The sequence below is a fragment of the Ischnura elegans genome, chromosome 4, assembly GCF_921293095.1.
Source record: "Ischnura elegans chromosome 4, ioIscEleg1.1, whole genome shotgun sequence".
NCBI classification, from domain to species: domain Eukaryota; kingdom Metazoa; phylum Arthropoda; class Insecta; order Odonata; family Coenagrionidae; genus Ischnura; species Ischnura elegans.
In genome coordinates, this window is record NC_060249.1 from 89,492,286 (window position 1) to 89,517,105 (window position 24,820).

General features: G+C 39.6%; 1 protein-coding gene across 4 annotated transcripts in view; it reads right to left on the reverse strand.

The window, feature by feature from the left end:
• Nucleotides 1-24,820, reverse strand: part of LOC124157751 — a 712,413-nt gene that overhangs the window by 18,977 nt on the left and 668,616 nt on the right. For all 4 annotated transcript variants that reach the window (XM_046532751.1, XM_046532752.1, XM_046532750.1 and 1 more), the window contains one exon: nucleotides 151-383. In XM_046532751.1, the coding sequence (XP_046388707.1) occupies nucleotides 151-383 (233 nt within the window). The remainder of the gene's footprint in view (nucleotides 1-150; nucleotides 384-24,820) is intronic.

A 24,820-nucleotide genomic window follows, 5' to 3' on the forward strand; every position in this document is an offset into this window, starting at 1 on the left:
GATCAAGAAGGATGGATAGGAAGAAAAGGAGGACAGCAGTACATCAATCTTAGGATTGCAACATTATAATGACTCCTATCGCCTTCCCTTGTGAGCTGCAGTCTTAATCCATGTCCCACCACCAGCCTACAATTCACAACACACACTCACCTTCCCAGGGAGTCGTCCCAATCGCGGTACATCTCCGCCACTTCGTCCTTGAGGAAGGCGTAGTCGGCGTGGCGGCCCGAGTCCGGAGTCTGCACGCCGTCCTGACCCTGGCTGCCGGTCGTCGTCACCGACGGACACTGGACGGGCTGCGCCGTGCCCGTCAGGAAGCGATTCACTGACACGTTCACGTCCAGGATCTCGCCCTTGAGAGCGAAGATGGCGGCGATCTCGGCCTGCACACAGAAAGGAAGAGAGAAGAAAAAAATGAGAGACGATTCCCGGTCGGTCAATGAACCGTTCAACCTCGGCAAAGGTTGAACTCCCGCTATGCTCCGGGCAACACACACACACAGACACAGTCACGCGTGTTATGGGACAAGGGCGGGGCCGCATGGTCGGAGAACTCCCTCCCTGCCATCCAGAAGGATACAAAACAAGTTGCTCGCACATTCTTTAATTACCGGCGTGCCTTCCCCGTGATTACTACCGTTCAATACTCCGCAGGTGTCCGTGAGATAGAATAGAGATCCACAATCCGCTGAGCCGCTTTGCAACTCGTATTTCCTCATGCAATCCCTCGAGCTGAGCCTGAAGGCGATCATTAAATCCAAATGCATCAGGAGAGGGGTTCCGCAAGGACATGTAAATTACCACGTGCCGAAAAGCTAACGTTTCCATGCACACACCCCCTTCCGGGAAAAATAAGACAAAACAATGGAGTCCATCCCGAAGGGAGTTTAACGACCGATGATCCTCCGAATGAGAAGATGACGTATGGATTATATCTCAACAGAAACTCAATGAGTCTTCACGTTGAAATTCAAGGTCCCATACAAGAACGTACGGCAAGGGATGCGGGGACACTGACTATTTACAATACAATCTGTTAACAATTAACTAGTTTTTTTCCGCACAGAAAGATTAAAAAGACATGTTTCCTAAGGGAGCTTAATATCCCTAATGTCAAAAATAAACTCACAAGATAAAATACAAAGGAAAAATCCCGGTACAGAAAATAAAGAACCAGACGGATATTACGTGCTCGCAAAGAAATGTACAAAGTAACACACTGAGGCAATTGTAAAGCATACATTTTATATTGGTTACAAACATCATGAAATGATGATGGCGCCGGACGACAAAATACACCTAATTCCCCTGACTTCGAAGATAAGAACATTTTATCTAACACTAAGAAGAAAATAAACAAAAATAAATCCACTTATACTATTTTCGGTGGGTCCGAATCACATCTGACATCTTCGATTTATGGGAAATGGAAATCCATTTCGTGCTACTTTTTTTTAATGCCGAAAACTATTTAAATACATACTTTCAACAACGAAGTTTAAAATTGAAATTTTATTCACTCCACTAATAAACCACTTCACAGCGAAAAATATATCCACTGCGCGAACTGAGGAAACAATACAAGTATTGACACGAGTGTAGCAAATCCAGAGGAACTTGGTAGATACAGAAATAAATGAGGAACTCACACGAACCTTTATAGTTTGCCCTAGCGCTCCCGCACAATGGAGACTACGCAGCGTCCTCCGATGCGTGAACCGAAGCGAGATGAGGAGAACACAATCGTTCGCGACGAAGATCGAGAAGCCTATGCACGGCGGAAACGATGCACTCACCTCCTGGCAGAGAAGATTTACTCTCTCCCCGAACGACCAACCAAAGAACGCTCTCTCTTCTCCTGCCGGGAAAGAAAGAATCCCCGAAGAAACACAAACGCTTATCTCTTCATTCGACCGGCTGAATTTTTTCCTCGCGCCGACGTCGTCGCCGGGTCGTCAAGGGAGGCGCCTCGGGTCTCCGCGGAGATTTCTCCGACTCGCTTATTAGGCTCGCACTCACGGCAGGAGATTGATGGCCAGTCCGATTGTGAGGGATGGGATGGCTGACAGACTTGTTCACAACACCTTAAAATAGCGTACTCGACTTCGCATAGTCATTAGTTGAGAAAAGTTTAAATTTTCACTTTAAAATTAGCTATTGACAAGGAGGATAGTTTTATCTATCGCGATAAAAAACTATCTAAGAAAGAGCGCGTCAAAATATTATTAATTATTAAATAATACATCTCGCTATACCTATATTTTTTCTTGATTTTAATAGCATGTTAAATTGCAAAACAAGTAACGGAAAAACTCAATTCAAATTATTTATATACATTAGGTAACATGCCATAAGATTATTCATATTAGGGACGAAAATTTAGGGCGAATGTCTCATTAGGATTCCAGGAACCCACAGGAAATAATACTGAACACGCTAATTACCGTACGTCCTCTGAAATCGATTTCAGATTTTTTGCGCGGTTTGTGCCGTAATTATAGGAGATCGTAAATATTGGCAATTGAAGTAGTAGCGAAGGGTCAAAAATCTCGCAACTGTGGAGTCGGGATCCAGCCCGAAAGAGGGGGAGAGATGAAAAGATTATTGATTAAAGCAGGGACACAAGGGTGGAGTAAAAGCGAATTGTAAGTTGTGCTAGGTTGCAATAATCTCGAGAGGTTGTTATCGTTGGGGATGCGAAATTAATGACTCCCGATAGGATGAATATGCAAACAGTGGCTGATTAGAAAACACAAAGAAAGAAGCGCAATCCAAGACCAGCCAGTACCTTCAACTCGACTTTTACCGAGGCGAAGACGATATAGTAATTTACGATGATATCCAATCAGACGCTGAGGTCAAACTGAAGCAATAATGAAACTAAAATGACAGGACTAACAAGTAGAACTGTACTGAAAAAAGAGGTAGACCGAAAAATATCATTCCAATAGAGAATAAGGTTATCTAGTACCAAACAATATAGGATTCATGGGAAATCATGTCATACAAGCAAAAAGGTTCTTTATATTTTTTTAACAAAATTTGATATTGAAATTAATTATTCAAATATTGGTACTGAGTTTAATACAAGCACATCTCAGACAACACATGTTATTTTTTCCATGAATACTTTCGTGCTTTGACATTTATCACTCACTATATCTTCAGTAAATTTTACTCATAGGTAATTGAAACAAATGAATATAATGAAGAGGTTTCTCCAAGGAATCGCTGTGAGAGCAAGACTGGCTTCACTAACATCACAGATACAGCCATTCGATAAAAAAAGCAGGTCACTTCAAAAATGCGCTCGAGTATCACGCAGCCGTAATCTCCAGCGCACGATTTACTCATTTCCAATGATTCACGACCCTGTCGCAATCTAAATATTCCACAGCAAATACATCAACACCTAGACGACACAAAACCAGGCGAAAAGACGGATTCACGATCAAAGAACACTCCATCGAGTTATACTATCAAGAATTTGTACAACTTTCAGGCAGTCAGACATTGAACACCAAAAAGGTTTCATCATTCAAGAAAGTAAACTTGATAAAGAGAAAATGCAATGATAAAATTGGGTAATTTTTAGAAAACTAAGAATGCATTAATTGGTTTCGATACCAGAATGAGAAACGACGAGGTAAATCATGGTTTTCGTCAACTAACGCGCCATCAATGTACGCCCACAATGCTAACACCCCTTCTCTCATGTTTGCATGAGGAAATAATCATAATTTAACATTTTTAAATAAATAAAAGATCGTAGCACTTTTCCACAAGAATTATTAATTATTATTATTATTAAAAGTGCTACGATCTTTTATTTATTTAAATATGTCTAACTTCCACCAATTGAAGTCTGAATATGTTGAACATAATTTAACATACCTAACATACACATTTGCAAAATCCATAATTCGATTCACAGCAAGATCTCCGAAAAATCAGGCGTCGTCAATACTTAATATGAAATCAAAGCGTTGCTTTCCTCCGCAGGAATTCACGATGAATGTATTCCATCTACTCAAGCGTGAGAAACTTCTCTTACATTACCGATTTTTTCAAATGACTTACACGCCCATATGGGTATACTCAGGGATGCAGAGGAAAGTGCAGAACAGTCACTACCTGCTCCTCGCTGAACGCCTTGGGCACTGGGTGAGAGCGAAGACAGGGGGACACTTGATTACAGTTGCTTTCTATTAGCTCCGAAGGAAATTATCTCCTTCCGCCGACCAGACGGGATTTAAAGCACATCAGCCACCTGCTACTGGGAGACACAACGCCCTCAGGGACGGCTGTACCAACAATGGACGGCGGTATCTCTTCTGAGAGTAGTCACAGTTAGCTTCAAAACCATACTGAAAGCCCCTTTCACAACAACTTATCTTGACTCGACTTAATTACAGAGTTCAGATCTGGATTATTGAGTCTTTTAGTTCACAAAAATTTATACATGTCTAACTTCATCAACGTACCGTAGTCACTGAGACCTGGGTGAACTCTCACTCAATTCAGGTAAATAGTGAAGAACGTGGTAATCTACATCGAAAGTCCTCACTCACTAACTGATCAAGCGTCTCAAGGAGAGACTATTTCGAATTTGAGGTAAGAGCTCACTACGAACGAACATAAATTCAGGAAAGTCAAGAAGAGGCCAGTTCCTATTCCTAGGCCACTTCGCACATCAAATACTTGGGAGGTATCTGAAAGCCTAACCGCGGATTTGAAAGCCGGAACCTTAGGCCATTAGCCCAACCCACTGGACCACAACACTCCCCTGTAGTCCCAGTACACAATCAAAAGACTTCAACGATCGACTTATTATTGATGCACAATCTGAGCTGATATCAAAAGAATATTTTACTTATTATTTTCGGTATAAATAGGCCAAGTTACGCCAAGTAAAGCTGCCATGAACGGGGCTTCTGCGGGACCAATCACATGTCTCGACAGTTCCTCCTCAGATGGCGACCGATCTCAGACTGCTGCTGCGGCAAACACTTCGGCGACGATGAAACTCTGGGGGACGATTGTGTGTGACGGTAATAGGGTTAGTGTAGAACGAGGGCTTCGAGATCGCGAGGGAGTGAGAGGCGACACGGACTGGAGGGTTTTTAAAAAGCCTCTCAACTTCCGCCAGGCACTTGGTTGGCCGCCGACGACGACAACTCCACACCCGGGCAATCCGTTTAATCCGGAGGAGGAGCAGGCGATCTGCCGAAGAAGGGAAAACGCTAACCCCTTGACCTAATCCGGCTTCGCTCTTGAGCCCAGCAGGGGACGAGAAAGAAGAAAAGAGGTCACTGGGGGAGGGACAGATCTAAGGACAAGGTTTGCTGCCCGTCATCGGGGGGAAGTGTACTTCATGGAGCCGCGAGAGCGTCAAAGTATCTACATACACCAGACGACAACTGCATAGTCGAGTAACTATTGGTTTGGAACAAACAATTAGGAAAAAATGCAGCTTAATTAAAAAAACACTCATAGAAACTCTAAAAACATCCTTGGAGCGTTGGAATGAAGATCCGCAATGACTCACGCATGTCTTTCGGTAATAAAAAATTAAGACAGTTATGTATATTTACAAGTAAAGTAAAACAAATACAAGCAGCTAATGTCACCATGCTACTCTGATCGAGGATTCACGGATTTCAGGGAAAGGGTAGGTGCTCGCCATCATGGAGTACCGCACCTAATGGAGGCAAAATAGCGTCAAGGTGCACGAGGTAATTGAATTGCAAATTAAATATTGTCACGAAGCTAACAAATAGGAAAACCTTCAGCTAACTATCCGAAAACAAATGTGACAGCTGTTCCGTCAATATCCTAGTAACATGGGAATATGATACCGCAATAAGCCGCCAATGGTATTCAAACATGAAAAATGCACACAATTAAGCATAAGGTACAACAAACATATATGCATACTATTAAGTACATCCTAATTATCTGACCACGTTTACTTTCAACGAGATAAAAGCCAAGGTTGAGGTAGATAGCCGCCGAGCGTCACGGTTCAACACACACTTATATCGTCGGGCAAATATCTGAACCATAGATTCGGAGAAATGAAACACAAATAGACCTAAATAAAGGTAAAATCTGATATCAAATCGAGCAAAATCCTTATTACAAGAGAATAAATCCCCGTCATTATTTTCCCATGGAATTAAAATATTTTTATTAAAAGGTTAAGCAAAGCAAATGTTAAAACTAAATTTTTCTACTCTTACTAGGTACGTCTTGAAAATGCTACGGTAATGCCAACATAGCTAAACTTAAAAATTTAATGATAAAAACATAGAGCGAATACAGTATAAAATAATATTACATGAGATAAATAGAAGTTTGTATAAGCATCTTTACGATACACACTGGAATAATCAATCGATGGTGTAAAATGAACGTAAAAATGAAATTATTATGAAGCATTATTACTCATCAGTGAGTAATGAACCTTACGAGGAAAGAAGATGATCAACGCAAGGAGAGTTGAATTCAATGGGTAAATAGGTGTATAGTCGGTCGACAAGCCATCAAGAAAGCAAACTGGTCATTTAGCGCTCTCAGGATTTTCGTCTCTGAAAATAAACAAACCGCTTTTTTGGACACTTAAGAACGTTATTGGCTTCATTATAATACACTAAAGAAGTATTTTTTTTACTTGACAATAGTTACTTCATCCCAAATGTGTGTACGAGAGGAAAATATTTGGAAAAACAAATATTTTGGTCAAAGTCAAACAAATAAAGCTACTCCCAACAAAATCTTATGTAGGCATAAAAGAAACGATCACTTCGCTAAGTTACTCAAATGATGCAATCCAAGCCATGAAAGATTGCTCTAGCAGATGGAATCGAAAACTTAGAAAACCTAATCGAAGACTAATTTTTTGCGCCGTTTCTTTAGCTACATCATGGCTCTACCCATTTAATATCTTGAAGATGCTACAGAGCAGGAGATTATATTTTAACCAGGTTCTTATATAAGAGTAAGCTCGAGGTTTTTTTTAAAGATACTTTAAAGTTACTCGTACGAATTAGACTTACTACCATTAATTCGATACTACACCGGCTTCTAGACACTAAAGATTCCTCTAACCAATTCTACACAATAGTGATTTCGAAAAGTTAAAAAACAAATACTTTCGCTATCGCTATCCCCAACACCCGATCACTCACATTTTTCACAATGGAACGTAGTTTTTATGACGGCAGGAAATCATTTTCATTCTCCATAAAAATCCAGTTATCAACCTTTCCAACATCCGTTTTTTATACAGCACATCACCGAATTGGAGAGAGTGAGGCTTCGTCAACCAGTTCTCTCGACAGGTTCATAAAAATGCCATCAACTTCGTCAAGAAAGATTTCTCGTGCGAACTTAATTGGCGTTCCTGAGAACACACACACGAGAGAGGCCTCAAGACCCTTATGTTTAAGATTATTTGCATTTGAAGGGGAGTAAAAGTTTTCTCTGGGGGATCTTCAATGAAAATCACCTCAAGTCATTAGGGAAAGATACCAACTATGAGTTACAAGGAATGCATTATTTGTATACGATAAAATTAAATTAAATTTCAAAGAACCGCAGTCAGAATTTTCATTTATCTATTGAAATATTTTCAATAAAAATCGCAGGATTTAGCTTGTTACAAAATTTAAGAACCCACATGAAAGGAAAGGAAAATTCCATCCTGAAAGCCTCGAAATCATAACTACTACAGAGGATTGATAATATAAAAATAATAGAGAAAGTGATTTTCCTTACAAGCAATTTAGCACTCGAGAGAACATCAATTATAGATGAAGGTAAAAAGAAAACTGACACAAATGACTGAAGAGTGAAAAGTGCATTATTAAGAGCAGAAGGAACAGCTGGTGGAAGATTCAAGGAGAGAAGATAAGAGGGTAGCCCCAGGAATGCTGAACAGTGACTAATGCCAGGAAAATTGACAGGGACACGAACTAGTAGGGAGGAGAAGGGAAAGAGGTCACTGGTGACCGGTTGGTCCGAGAAATCGAGAGTCCGAGTCGGGCTAGAGGTCACCACGGGTGAGCGAAAGGTCTAATAGAAAGGTCTAAACGCGCGCTACAAGATTATATTCTTTTAAGGGGAGGCGAACACCTTCAAAGATTTTCCAGCTCCCCTTAGAGAGTGAATAAACAAACACTTTGTAACAATCAATAAGCTGAACTGACACAAGCAGTGAGGATTCTTAAGTCCCAAACATCAATCACGAGAGAAGGGAGAAAAAGCGGAGAGAATAAACCCCAGTACCAAATTTGTCGTCTGTTACGCTCTATCTTTCCAACAAAAAACCTTAAAATTTTAAACAATGGCTTTCTCCTATTCATTTCATCACTTTAAAAGGTGAACTACAGTCATATTTAGCATGTTTACCACCTTCACATTTGATGTAACGCGGTGGGAGCAAAAATTACGAAGCACAGGTTTGAAGAAGTATTCACCTATAATATTACATACATAACGTAAAAGATTTCCTCCCAGTTTCCACGGTAAAATTTCAGCATACCAGCATAATATCAGATATAATAAATTATGAATATTCGAATAGAATCAAGGACAGAAAGACATAAGCGAATTCAGCATGCTAACCGATAAAAAATGTAAACTGAGGTTTTGTAAATCCTTAACAAAACGACGTGTCCCCTGGCGACTGACAACAATTTATTGAGTAATTTGACGTACCGCAAAGTATAATGGATGCTGCCACGCTGGCGAGAAAGTGACAGCCAAAGGATTGAAAGCCAACCAGCCAGCGAGAAAATGAATATTTAGGCCACTCCACCCCCCGCGGGGGAGGAAAAATAAGAATTCAGGTTACGCAACACACCTCCGCATAATACCTCTATCCCCAGGTAAGAAAATATGCACGCACACCGTTTCGGACTTTTGCTTCACATTAGAGAGCAGATCGACTCCTCATAGATGGACCATATTGCTATCAAACTCTTAAGAAATATGAGAAGCATAATTTCAAAGAAAAAAAACAATGTAACATGTTAATATTGTAATATACATATGTTAGGGGTATTTTATAGTATTATTATATAATATTATATTACAATATAAATATTATAATTTTATAAAATTGGAGCTATATAGAATCACACTAAGATTATAATGAATAAAAGAAACTATGGATTCGATTTAAATACGATCACAAGACGAGTAACAAATTTGTAGTTTATCATTAGGCATCACAGTGAATAAATTCATCGATTTGACTTCGCATAACACAAAATAGGGACCATACATATTAGGAAATATGTAACACTACTTCACGCATACTTCTTAAAAAGAACCCGAAATCGCGCAAATAGTCAACATAACTAGATATTTAATAAGCATCTCTCCGATATTTGGCGATAGCAGAAGGTGCTAGATGTGGCATAGATGACTCTTCACCAGCTGCAGGTACAACCCAAAACTTTATTTAGACATGATCACTACCGAAATACGGTCCGCGGACCAGACAAATCTCTATTCGGAAACCCTTTGACGCTATGAAGTTGCAAATTATGAACTAAAGACGTAGACCCTCACCAATGGACGGCACCAATAGCGAATAGGTAAGGGATTGTCAAACTGACGAAAGAACTAAATGTTGTACACCTTTTTGTGTACCTGTAGCAGCTCAATGGAATGAGACTTACGATATTAAACGAAAAAGAGTAGAACTAAAATATTCTGAAGAAAGATGATCCCGAAAATCAAATTTAATGCTAACACAAATGCCATTCTTTTATGCACATGATAGAAATTCGTGCAACTGGCTTTTTTGATTTCTCCTACATCGGAAAAGTTTGCCCACAGTAAATTCACTTTCTTTTAAAATAGAAAAATAAGAAATTGCACCACTTATTACTAAATATTCTATCATTAAATTTATTATCTCTATTTTTTAGTTTAACACACATGAAGTAAGTGAAAAAGTAGCAGTATGAGTCAAAGTCTCACTGACATTGATTTTCTGAGCGAAGTGCATTTCAATGGCGGCAAACATATCACTTCATTCGAAACATAACGAAATGAAATCGTAGCTGAATACCTTGAAACGGCAAAATTGTTTTCTTTACACGGTCTTACACAATATGAGAGCAATTTGTGAAAGAACTTAAAAAAATAGCAACATAAAAATTAATAAGAGCGACAAATAGCGTGAATCATCAACCGGACCAGTCATCTGAATCTCAAAGCTGCCATTTCAAGGCTCAAAAGATTGTAACGGTGTCTTTGATTCCAAACCGATGAACAAGGATTGAATCACGCACGTGCACTGAAGACCGACCGCAATTGATTCCCTCATCTCCAGACACGGTAGCGATCTTTCATCAACCCTTATCACGCGCGCCTCGAGAACTGTTAAAAGCCTCCTCCATTGAGCACGCGTTCAAGCCCACGGCCTGAGAAAAAATAATTGAGCAATCATACGTCAGTTTAAGGTCTACATATTCCGAAATGGTCGCAAAAAACAGCTCGTATTGACGAATCGAGATTATCGCCATAGAGTACAGAGACACTAGCCCTAGTCTGGAGCACGTTCGCGGTGGCCTCTTTACGACAGCATGGCCGTAAACGTGATCGGTGAAGGGAAAATGCCCAAGACCGTGACATAAGCGGCTCCATTTCGAAGACCTGGCTGGAAATAATTGCTCAACCACGCCATATGAGCATCGCATGAGCAACAATTTAATACACGCCTCCGACTCCTGAGAAGAGGAAAAAACATCCTAAGCTACTTCTTAAATCTTCACTCATTACTCACAGAGAATACAAATAAAAGGAAAGTAAAATAATTATTTTGGTCCACGTGGAGGTACCGCTCTATCGCTTCATTATAATTCATTCATTAATTCACAGTACCGTAATCCAGAGAATGGTGTACTGCAGCCCCCTCTGCATTTTTACTTTTCCCAAACTATTTCATTCAGTTCCCATATGTTCTCATTCTTGTTTTCCACCTTAATCAGCCCAAAATACCTGTCTTCTGACCTTCTTCAATGCATTTTCCTTCTATTTTCCCCTCAATTGTAATTCTGTAAGATAATTAACTGGGATGAAAGTTTCACCCTGACTTTAGTTTCTTTACGAGTGATTTCGACACATTCAATTTTTGAGCGTGAATGAGATTTGACTGCGATGCAGTGCCAAGACCAGTTGTCACTTAACAATGATATGATAGAAGGAATGTTGGAAAGTGTGGTAATTGTCAAGAGACTTGAATCCAACGATATCGTACAACGCACCTTAAGTTAGATAAGGAATCAGAACGAGCATAGATTTGATACCAAAACCCTTGCATTCACGAGAAATCAAAATTTGATGGCGCAATAAAGAAAAGAAAGAGGTATACATTCGTACGACACAGAGTTACAAGAGACACACACTATCATAATCATTCACCGGTCAAATATGTAGCCGTAGATCTTTATGCCAAAGATGGAGTTCACAATGCTTCACAAATAACAAGGCAACGATCAATGTAAGAAACTCTTCCACAGTTTAATTAGGTCGAATAATCTGCGTTGGCATTTTAAAACGCGAAAAAAACCTACTTTCATTGACCGTATTACGAATCCAATACATATCTCCATTCCGATGTACACACACACACACTGATCTTTCTTTATCAATATACGTATGTTCCTGCGCGTAAAGGTTGGAATTATCATGATCAACTAAAAATCACTAACAGTTAACACATTTATAGCACAAAGTAAGACTCCAAAATCATTACTACAATAAAAACAATGACATTATATCACAATTTCCCGAGGAAGATTTTACTTGAGAGAGGAAACAAATCAATTACCAAAATCACTAAGATCCGTTATTAACTCAAGTGACTTTCAATAGAAGAAAGAAATAATATCAAATTCCACAGACATAACAACAGGCACTGACAAAATAACTTTTAGAAACACAGCCAAATTCGAAGAGGCTAAGTCTAGATATATTCTGAAGAAGAGCAAAATTTAGAGTCATTAAAGATAATAGCTAGACTAGATCCTTCTCGGTACACCCCCTCAGTGCATTAAACTTTCCGCTATGAGAATAACGAGGAGCAATTTTCAACCAAAATGACTTAAAATTCGACTCAATATTCGAGGCTACATCGATGTTGCTAGGGTGCATATAGTGACTGTTGTCAATACATGCATACAATGCTCAACTCCGTTTGCAACTTGACGATGTAGTAAAAATGAAATTCAGTTCGAATTAATTTCACTAATTATTTTAGTTAATTCCAGTTAATTTCCGTGGAAAATTGCACCTCAAATATGGAAGAATTTCACTCCTTCTCCCGAGAATTCTTGGATTCTATACCGTCACAAGAAGCCAATACCGGTCTTCTCTACATCGCGAGGGCGGCAATGGAGATGAGTCGGGTGGCCAGCGCGATGCTAAATTCCCACCAATATCCAAGGCTTGGCTCCAAATAGCTTCTCTCTGCAGTTACCCAAGCTTTCAAAAAAAGGGGGAAACGCAAAATCAGTATTCGGATCCCGTGCTTGAGGAAATTCGGAATTCGAAATGTCCGAGGCTCAAGAGACGGGGATTAATACAATTTTCAATCAACAGGAAATCAACGAGAAAACGGGTTACTGGTCGTGCCAACGCGATAAAAGTAGCACAGCGAAGAGGAGGAACTTGCAAGGGATACAAGTAAAATCGAGTAAGAAAACCAGACAGATGAAGGAAATTTTGAATGACTTCTAAACGGTCGGAAGGGATTCAAACAGTTTCGGTCGAAGAGATTAATTTCAATTTCCCCGCGATTCAACTCAAATCAAGAGTCCACCCTTGTGTTCGTATGAAATCCTCCCCATTCCCTCCTTAAAATCACATCAATAGAAATTTCAGAGAGAGACCAAGAAATTTAACTACGGAAACTGAGGGGGCAAGAAAATTTCCTCAATTATCCCAAATTCAGGCCATTATTTAGAAAGGTACAGGGTTAAAACGACATGATTAAGAGGAAGCCCCCGAGTGAGCAACGATTTACGTAAGCGTACTATTACTGGATTACTTTTTACAAAAAAATATGACTTTAAGTATAAGATAGCAAGGCACAAATAATTAAAGACCAAACAAAAATATCAATTAGGTCGCCTCGTTAACGTCTTCGTTCCAACATATATTATTCGGTATGCAATATTGATCCATCTCTCAATCCGAATTGCGAATGGTTCATTTTTATCACTCAGGTCCCGTATCTTTTCCTTTGTTACGCGGCACTTCAAAAGTGCTAGGAAATCATTTCTTCAAACGTTTACTAGATATTTATACCAAGAAATATAAAATACGGCGATTAGTACAAAATATTTCGCAATATCCTATTCTATCAAATAGCTGAATTTATAAAAAGAGGGGTAAAAGGCAATTTAACGATGCACAACTTTGGATTAACTTTTCACATTCCTATATCGTTCAAAAATTGTTTAAAAGAACAAACCTCCGGGTGCAGGTATATTTCAAGTGAAAACTTCCGCTATTAATGACTCAAGGGAACTAATAAAGAAAATAATAGAGGTAAAACTCAGAGATAGCATGCGCGTAATCGCAAAGAAAGTTGCCAAAGGGACCAAATGCAAGCAGCTAATTTCTAGAACCTAATACTACTTTCGAGATAGTCAAATGAAAGTAAAGATATAGCTAATAATATGGCTTCGACCAAACATAACGCTATCAAAAACATGCACACTGCATTGCTTTTGCTCATGTAGGCATTATGAAGTTTCACTATGAGTGGTTAAGAGATATACCACTTTCATTGCTTGAGGCGAATAGTATCAACTTTCACAACGCACTTTTTAAACGTTCAACTACCCAGCAAATAAGCACATAAGTATTAATTATGTGCCAATTTCGACACGTAAGTAAAATAAAAACGGAAAGCTATTACATCCTATATAGACAGTCTCTTCCACAAGCTTTCGAAGAGCTGCATCGATACCGCTCAAGACGTGAATACTGACCGATAAACGATCATTGCCACCCAGTCTAACTGAGACTATTGCCACTAGCTATGAACGAGGATGATAACCATACAAGCCGAACTTTCTCGGTAATTATTGAAACAGCGACAGCCATATGATAGAATGATGTTACACGATAAGAAATTGACTCACAGGCAATTGGTAACTGAAGATAAACAACAGAAAGTCACTGATAAGTCACGAAATATTAAAAAGAAATTTATTGAATGCTATTGTGAAAAAATATGAAATATATAAGAAAATTGAATTCTAAAGTACAGTTGGTTGATTCTGACTACCGTTTACCTCGCCCATCATAGTTTCATAGTGAAGTGAAGTTAATGCGAATACCTACGGCTTGGGATTTCGGTAGGTACGAAGGGGATGTTTTAAATGTGCAATCATTTATGTATTCCAATTTTCACTCGAATAAAATGAGACCACTAACCTAATCATATTCCTCACTTTTCGGGGACACTTGGAGAAATCAGTAGCAGTAGGGTAAAACGAGAGGCATTCAAGGATACTGCATCCACTCATACAAGAAGACTATGAGTGTGTAGTGGAAAAACGGGGAGTAACACAATATAAAAAGTACCTCACTTCCAATCAGTGGTGGACCTAAGGGGACTATTAACCCCCCCTACCCCATTGGGTCGAAAAACAAACTAGATAAAATGGAAGTTTTAGGGGGTTACCACTTTGTCCAAAAGTATTTAGTTATATTTTCCTACATTTTTACCCACTTTTACGAACTGAAATACAAATTAGCTCCAAACTTAAAGCCTATTTTACATGTTTTTGGTGTACTACAATCCAGTGGCAGATCCAGAGAGGGGCTAGGGCGGGCCATAACCCCCCCACTTTGGGTGTTAAATTTACACTAGAAAGAATCATACTCTTAGACCCCCCCCCCCTTGTCCCTATCCTGGATCCGCCACTGCTTCCAATTAGTAGTTTAAAAAATAGGAACTGCATCCTGAATAATCCTACGATGGGATGATTGATGCTAGCTGCTATATTTCTCCGAGTTAACACCCAATCAAAATGTTGATCTGAATACGCTTTCCTGAATCAGGTGAGAAAAAAATTGTATTTTTTCAACGTCGAAGACTTGGAAAGCTTCATCGAAGAATCCATTTCGCAGATGCTAGATGCGGGAAAGGGAGCACAGCGGCACACTTGCTTATCAGAGGAAGTGCGTGTATTCATTGAGGGAAAACGACTAGCTGGATGCTCTCCCGCTGTTAACCATCCCGCTCACCCGGGTGCCTCCTAATTGAGATCTTGAAGCTCATCGTAACTAGTCAACTGCTTCAAACACGTAGAGAGCAAGAGAGGGAAACCACACACTGGTCATGCAGAAATAATTCTCTCCTTCCACAAGAAACGATCAGAGTAGTTTAAAACACTACAGAGCATTCAGAGTTGATATCCTATTACTAATGTCAACAATAGGCAATCTAATATAACATATGATTTACATAGAAATTTTACCGTTTCACTACACAAGAAGATTGAAGTGCATTAATCATCCCGATAAAAGAGAAAGGAGTTGATTTAATTAACAGGACAACGTCCTCTCAACTAGTCCTGAAATATTTCCCACATGTTTATGCTTGCACTTTCCAATACAAATGCAAATAAGGAATGCCGAAGAAGAAAGGAATTTGAATTGGCTGAACGCTCGAAAATGACAGATACCGACAAAAATGGATAACAGAATGCAAGTTAAAAAAAACAGTCGCCTTTGCAGTTTTTGCCGCATTATTGCCACAAATTTGGTATAAAGCCCGACTTGCAAGTTCCGCTTTCACTACTGCGTCAGAAAAATACAAGACATGAAGGGCATCCAAAAAAAGTGCGAACAAGAAAAAATACTAGCTATCCGACTGGATAAACACGATAGATCCGAGATTTGATTTAAAAAATCAGGAGACGAAACATGGGGGAACCAAAAAAGGACTGAAGGCGGGAGGGTCGGCGACCCTATCCGCTAACCGTGTCGGACCACTCCCATCGGTTCGCTTTCCCTGCTTGCGATAAATCCACGGTGGGGACAAAAATTTCGAGAGCGAAGTGACCAGGCGAGGACAAGGTTTGAAGGGCAAAACATGATCCGAAGATCATCAGGCTAGGCCGCTGTTTACCAGCCCGATATGGATATTTGCTTTAGAACTCCGCGGATCGCATTCTTCGGAGAGAAAAGAGGATCAACAGGCCGTATAATGCTATGCGCGTACAAGCACCGTGGTATGCTTCGTCGGCCATTGGGAAAGCTAAGAACTGACTCTCTTCAATGATCTTGACTGAGAAATAAAAGTGGGTCACCACTTTCTCGGAGACAATGACAAAAAAAATGCCGGGGACAATTACGACAAACGATCAATTAATTACAACGCTGCAATGAGTTCCAAACTGTAACATTGATTCTACTCATAAGCTATGTTCTGGCGGTAAAAAATGGCGTTTTAAAACACTTTCTTAAAACGTATGTTTAAAGAAGGTTTAAGCGATGTTTAAGGCAAAATCTACTCCTTGTTCTTAAGCTGAAATTGACACTGAAGTCAACGTACAATAGGACGGACTCATATAATTTATGACTAACTATTTCCCCGATCTGTTTAATTACTGCCTTAAGGCAGCCGATAAATATCACTTATACTGAATTAGTTATAAGAGGTAAATTTAAAACTCTAACCTCGCATCCAATCAACAGAAAATCGTTAAGAACAAGACTAGTTACTCGAATAAATCTAGACATTCAAAAACGCATACTGCCTTAATGCAATCATTAATGCAGAAAAAGTGATTTTCCACTAACATTACATTTTCTCCGATTGTGAACTAGGATAACGTAAAAATGAATTTCTACTTTAAGCAGCAGCACGACAAATGTATCACTATAGTGGCCCATTACTCGCTAATTTGCACCCCAATCACAGAAACGCACTTTTTCGGGGAAAACTCAACGAAATATACAACCTTCATAGCTGAGAGGAATTAGACGCCGCAATTAGATCAATTAAGTGATGGGAGAAAACGAATGGAGGGCGTACCTGTCGCGACCACCAACCAAGAAGACACGGAATGGGGCTTCCTAGCGGGCGACATGCGAATATACACGCAAACAAAAGAGGGCTATTAAAAGCGCTGCGGGGGCGGAGGAGGGGCGTGCCAACACGGAACGCGCAGTCACCCCCACGGTCACCGTTACCACAGGGGTCGCTCTGCCGACACGCAGGCGACCTGTTTCTGAGGAGCAACCCATGGAGAAAAAGACCACCTCGACTTGAGGAAAGCACCAATTTTTTGGTCGGTTTTCACCTTGGCGACAGGGTAAAGACAGCCTCATGCCTCTACCTTCGTCGAACGGACTCCTGAGGAGGCTATAGCCAAAAACAGGGCTCCCAGCAGTGGTATACTTTACTTTTAATTGTAATTTGTAATTTTGAACACACGAAAAGCATATTCTACATCATTGGTGAAAATACTGAAGACTTACATTTACTTTACCAGTTATATTACCCAGATAGCTATATTGTAAAATATATAAAATATAAGTAAAATATTAAGCAAACGTTTAAAAACAAGGTTTCATAGAAATAGTTATCAGCGGATCCCACGATACATTTTTCCATGACATTTTTAAAGATCAACACATGTAATGCATACTCTACATCAAGGGTGGAAATTCTGTAGACTTAACTTTTCGGGTTAGATAACACAGACAGACATTTATATTGGAGTAACGGATTATAAAAACGTTTTGAAAAAAGTTTTGATTAATATTGTTATCAGCAGATCCCTTGAGAAAATGCCCTCTCCATCGGACGTCTCCAATCACGCTCACCAATTTTACCGAGCGTTCCTGCATGTTGTCCGAATATATACAAACTGAGAATATGTATTAAAACGTACATCAGATCCCTTTGTGTACTTAGTTCTCATTTTTACATTCCATCAATAACTTTAATTTGTAGTTTTGAATTGCAGAGATTCTTCAAATACCACAGAAATACGGAAAATACTGATACGCTTTTGACGAAGTACTTAGTGTCAAAATACTATTACTTTGCTCCTAAGTACGTGAATCACACGGCGCTATAACTAAGTTGCAGGCTTTTACGATTTTGCTTTCACTGAACAAGATCATTAAACATAACTTACATTCACCCATGTCACTCTTCATAAAGAGAAACGCACATACTACAAGCTTTCTTTATCTGGTGGAAAGATCAACAGCATTTAATCTACGAAGCATGAGTGCATTGAGGTCAATGCGGACGAGTTAAAGGGTCACATAATGAATTAAATCAATTATATTGTAGTGGTAAGAGAGATGTAAATAATTCTACTAAGACAAGTGAAAAGAACGGTAGATACAGCGGACGCATTATACATATGTTTTACACGATGAGTAGTTAAGTAACATAGACTTCAAGAAATAGCCTCCAGGCATTAATTTACATTCGCTAAAAAACACTAAAATACACAGTCACCAGCAAGATAATTCAACATTATAGTAACCAAGTAGCAAATGCAATTTTGGAGGTTTTCCACATTCGGCAACCAATATCAGAAAAAGTGAGGAGAAAATCTTCACCAATTAATTAAAATGCTTTTAAAATGAAATTTCCACAGCTGTACAGACTATAAGAAGTAGGTACAAGTCAATCAGGCGATAATGGCGATAGCGAAACAAAGATCAACTTTATCAACCTAAATTTACCAAACTTTTGACTCTGGGACGGCATGAAGGCCACTCACGTCACAAGCTCTTAATCCGTCAAGCTAATGAATTCTTTGCAAGGACTTGAAGTTGGCAACAAGTCGAGAAATGCTCCAGAAACATAATAGCCGACTCCGAACAAAATTGCCGTGAGAATCACACCAGCGACGACAAGTTACTGGGAGACAAATGAAAGACCTCACAATAGAAGAGATCTGGTTCCGGCGATAGAGCGGCACAACAAGACGCGGACACGAAGACACTCCTCCCCTTCTAGGCCAGAAAAAAAACTTCAGCAATTGCCTTTTTGAGTACAAATGGTTTCAACAGTAATTTCATCAACATTCACACCACATGACAATCCTTCACTATAAGTATCGAAGAGAAATTCAGATAATTCCTAACGCGACACATCTCTGGTTGTTTCAGATGATACCTTGAGAGGTCCAACCGTTTATAATCATGGATGCGGTTAAAATTGCTAACAATTGCCAGTCAATTAAAATGACAGTGGATGAAAATGACATTGACTGGTATTTTCCACCAAAAAAACTTAATTTTACCTAAAGATGATACTAACTGTATCGAAACCGTTCAAAATTAAACCTTTTTTTGTGAAAAAATGCTTGCCTCTTGTATAAATATGTTAGACCTACCTACCTATATTTAGCCCGACAAAACACACTAAACTACCTAAAACAGTAGCCATGAAGCATAACCAGTTTCAAGAAAGTTACGTCCAAAAGTTCCCAGTTTACGCTCTCAAACACATCAAAACATTTTCGGTTAAGAATGGGGAATGAATTCGGTGGGGTACACTCAAATCCTCGTTAAGCGGCGCGGTATGGAGAGTCGTTCCCCGAAAACCAAGAAGACGCCGTGTAATCCTCTTGATGACAATAAGGACGGAGCATCCCCTCGGAGCTTAATTACGCCCACTTTTACGACACACTTCCCGGATGGGAAGGAGCAGGTACTAAAGACTCCACTGAGGGTATCGGAAGAAACGCCAAGTCACTCCCATTACCAATCCAAGGGATCTGTCGCCAGGAGGGGGAAGTAACGGGCCTACAGACGCGCGACCCCCAAAATCTACGCCCATGAAAATCGTGACGATAGCAGCCTCTGAGAAGGATGAAAACAAAAGTAAACTATGCAAACAAACATAAATCCCAAACTCTAGAAAGTGGTTAAAAAATACAAGTTAGTTTATATCTCCCCCATTAGTTTAAGAAAAAAGTCATCGTCAACACGATGTTAAGCAACGTAGCTCTATTACAGCGTGTTTACAATGACTTGCTTAGTTCGTAACCCAGGAAAGAATACACCAGATTTCTAACATGGAGTTATGTTCAGTGGATAATGCTTGTTACCAGTCACTATTGAAGAACCTCATAAAAAATTTACAAATGGAAATCAACCAACCAGAAATATCGTCAAAGAAACCAAACATCTACCAGCTGATATGGTCATCTACTATAATTATCTTACTTTGCTTCATATTATCTAAACTTTAATCACACTTTTCTCTATCCATCCCATATAGAATCATGATAGTAAGGATAACATTCATACTAAGTGACTACCTACATACACTTCCGAAATGCTGGTATACTTTATGAGCAGCCAAAAGCACGTTTCAATTTAGGTTCTGTGCAGCCATCAGTGCATTCACTAATGACTTTTTAGACTAAAGTATTTTTTTTTACAAAAGCATTTTTCGTAATAACGAAAAAGTAGATGCTTGAAAACCAAATAAGGCCTGTTCACTTAACCGGATAGGAAACGAGATAGGAAGGAGGAGATTATCATCCATTCTTAGAGGAAATTGCGATATCGCAACGCAACAGAAAAGGTAGGTACTCCAGATTACCGTGGCGGGAATATTAACTACCGTCCAATTAATTCCTTAAATAGAATTGACATGGAAACGGTCATAGTACGTGAAAGTCAAATTTGGTGACAGTCGCCATAAAATGTTCAGAGAGTAGTTCATCCCTAGGCGACAAACAAGTCTCCTAAGCGGTTTTCCCACGAACGCTCGTATTTCGAAAAAACTATAACATTAGGTGAATTTTACCGCTACCGCCGTATTCTCCAAGAGTTTTATTTGCTGCGGACCGATTAAAAGAATAAAACCAAGGGTTTCCAATTGAATAGCGGAGTTAAAACTCATTCCAATATTTATTACACTAACCTCTTATCTGTAAATAATGCATCAGATGAAAGAGCAACTCATACTGTTTCACATAAAAGCCTACAAGTGTTCAATGTAAGAACTATTCGTCTAACGGAACACGTCAAGACGATATGCGAGTTATTCCCAGTGTCTCTCGAGTAATTCTTGCAGCAGCTGCTTAATTCCTGTTTCTTAATTCAGAAAGGTTTTTTTGTACATTTGATGTATAATTTACGGTTGTAAATTAAGTGTAATAAGTATTAAAAAGCGTTAAAACCCCGCTATTCATTTTGAAACACCCGGTACATTGTTTTCACGAATTCTTTTTACCAAGCAACGCATTTGAAATATTTACCGTGAATTATAGCTGTTAATAAAACGAACATGTCGCTCAGAAATTAAAATACCGAATCACTTTGCATATTTCAGGCTAGTTTTTCCATCACACTACGAAATTGCAAGGAAAAAACAATGATTATAAAACAAAAGCGAAAATCTCCTCAATTTTCGAGTTCTTTTCTTTGACAAACTTCTTTCTTGAAAATATGATGATTCATATTTCTCACAAAAATAAAGAACCAACCAATCTTATTCAATTTTTAAAATTTAAGATGGTAGTTATAATAAGAATCTATTTTACAACAAAAAATAATTAAATGCTTTCCCTACCACATCAAGAAGAGAATAGGTTCAATAGTTCGCCCGTACAGTCAGCTACCGGCTAAACAGTTGCGCCTTGAGAGTAAGCATTACACTAGACCAGACAAGTTACCTTCAATCCACGAGTGGCAATTGCGCAAACACACGATGCCGACTAAGGTTATAGCCTAGTTCATCGAAGGAGAGTGAAGAGCTCTACCTCTCCTTTAAAAAATGTGTAAATCTCACTAAAGAACGCGTGAGTACGAGGTACAAGTGGGTTGTATTCCTTTCACCTATAAAATAGACGAATGACTGAAAAATAACAAAAAGGAGGTCATACGACATTTCTCAGCATTTCATTTGAACGATAGAACCTCTGTGAATTTCAATATCATTTTCAACAAGGTTATTTAACATATTCATTTGATGTCTAGAAATCAACTACTACAGATATGTACTTGTTTTTGATTCACTACATTGCTTCTCAGAGTCCAAGAAGAGAAGACGCTTTCTAATGCTTCCCTTCTATTTTTAGGTAAATGCTACGCCAACACAACCTACCCGGAAACTAATGGACGAAGTTTAAAAAAATCTGGAGTAAATAATTAAATACGCTTACCTCACGGAATTTACTTATCTCCTTCATGCAGTTGTAGACTATAAATATAGTCTGTTTTCAGTACAACTTATTTTCCCATCCAAGAACAGAATACATGAATACCATAAATATTTAGAGTAATAGTGAACGGCCTAATTCATTTCGAATCAGGCACCGCATTGGATGGTAGATATGAGTTGGCGATGCAAATTAGGAATTAATATAATTAGAGAAAGATTTTCAATTGAGGTTCAAAAAACTACTCTCATAAAACTATGACACTAATTTCCACCTGCATCCTCTCGTCTCCCTTGTCCTTCCAGGTTTACCTAACCACCCTCCCGCGATCACAAATTTCAACTTCTCCTCAACCCATTGTTCAAATAAAATACATCTCGATAAATAACTGCGGAACAAGAGTTCTTCATACACCTCGGGATCTTCCAAAGCGTTTGGTTCGATACTGGTTTTATTTCGTTATAATTTATCATTTTATTTGGCTTGATTCGGGGAAAGAATACAATTAAAGTGAGATAGATGAGAAAATATGAGGCTGATAGCCACATATGTCATCTACGCCGCAATAACCCCCGACACCGCAGTGGAGTCGAGAAACAACTGAAGCAATCGCAAAGAGGATGGGGACACACAGTGACGATTAGCGAGGGGCGGACGCCATTGGTTGGGTGGCAGGCATAGGGCAAGTGGGAAAGGTCACATCCATTGTTGACGGGCGGGATGTACCTTGGCAATCAATCGCAAAAAGCTACGCACTCATTCTGTACATTTCAGCGATGCTAGCGATCCATCTTTCACTCGGAACGATAGGGATTCTTAGGTTTTGATCTCGCACTTAATTCCGCCAGCGAAAAATCATGCTCGACTTAATAGCATCCGATACGATTACCATACTATTGAAGCCTCCTTATTCAATTGATCGTTACCATGTGAAATTCAAGGGGAATAAAAAAATCAAAGGCAATTTCGAGTTTCTCTCGCTTTGAATGAGATAAATATACTTAGTAACCTTGGTAACCCGTCGGGAATAGAATGAAGTCACAGGGACTTCTCTATAATGGCACAACAGCACTGAAAGCGGTTGGGCAAGCAAAAAACTGCGGAATATTACAAAAGTACCCCTGTGAAAAAATTGTATAAACCTGTTTCAAATTTCAAACAACCATAGGGGTAATCAAGCATAAAATTACAACGGAATTCATCCAATTTTGAGAGAAAAATGGCAAATATTATTCCACGGTGATTTAATAAATAATGACATGTATTATTTCAAATTTATTATTCAGCATAACCGCTATCCGGGAGTTTGTGTCATCAATGGGACTTCCGTGGCATTTTCTGCTATTCTCAAGGGTATTCTCAAAAATGATCTTATTTCTTACTAAAACAGGATAGCTCAGAATTGCCAGAATTATTTTAAATGCAAATCAAGCCTAATAGGTACAATACATAAATAATGATGATCATGGAATTTCAGCAACTCGGGGAACATGCTTCTTAAATAATTTTCCCGTCTTTCGCCTACGGCCACAATCCTGAAAGGGCGATGGCTCACTGCATCGGGGATGTCCTCGTCACGCGCGTGTCCCCAAGCGGGCGTCGTCCCCAAAACTTGAGGCCCACTTTCGCTCCAATACACGTCCCTCCCGCCCACCCGCGGAGACCGTCGATGCGAATCGCTCCACGGAAGGGCGCATCGCCCCAAATGCCGAGAGAACGGGAGGAGAGAGAGAGGGAAGGCTCCGTCGGTGGGTGCATCAACAGTTGGCACGAAAGGCTCCTCTTTGGCGGGGGAGTGTGAGTCATTCTCGCGGATAGAGAGAGAGATGAAAACGAGAGGGAGGAATGGGAGCGAGGATGCTCAATGGGAGCGAGCCAGCTGTTCGCATCCTGTGCCCCCGAGAGATATGTGAGATGCGAAAACAGAAATCACGGCTGCACAACAGCCATACGAGGAGGATACGGAACGATATCCGACGCCTGATCTTTTCCCTACGCCCGCTGGTCATTGGAGCCTTTGGCTAAGAGAAAGTCCCTTGTTAGGAAAGATTAATGATGAGCTAGCCGAAGATTCCGCCCCTTTTTCTTCCTTCTTCTGCCCTAAAAGGGACGCTATTACGAAAGCACGTTCAATGGAAAACGTGAAATATGTTTCCTTAACTAATGCCAACTAACCATATTACAAAAGCCTCAACCTATTGGTAAGACGATCTGTATTTTAAGGATTTTTATGAAAAAATGCGAAAATTTCTTTATCTCACCCGTTCTGACCCAACAGATATAAAATCTCTACACTAAAAACAACACAGGCACCAACGCGATCTAACTATAGGCTGATACACAGGGCCTATGAATGAGTTAACAGATAGGCACGTTCAAACGTGAAGCAATTCGTGATGGGGTAAGAAAGGATGCGAAGACAGGCCATTTTGAATACACCATTATTAACAAAGTGATTTTCCACAGCTTGAGTGAGTTTTCCTTGAACACCGTTGCCATGAACAGAAAGCCTAGACAGAAGAGCTGGAAGCATGAAGGGAATCGCCATAACAATTACGACAATTTAGACAGCCGTGGTCACATAGGATTGCAGCGGAAACTCACACAAAACGAAACTTTAAGGAGATTCATCAACC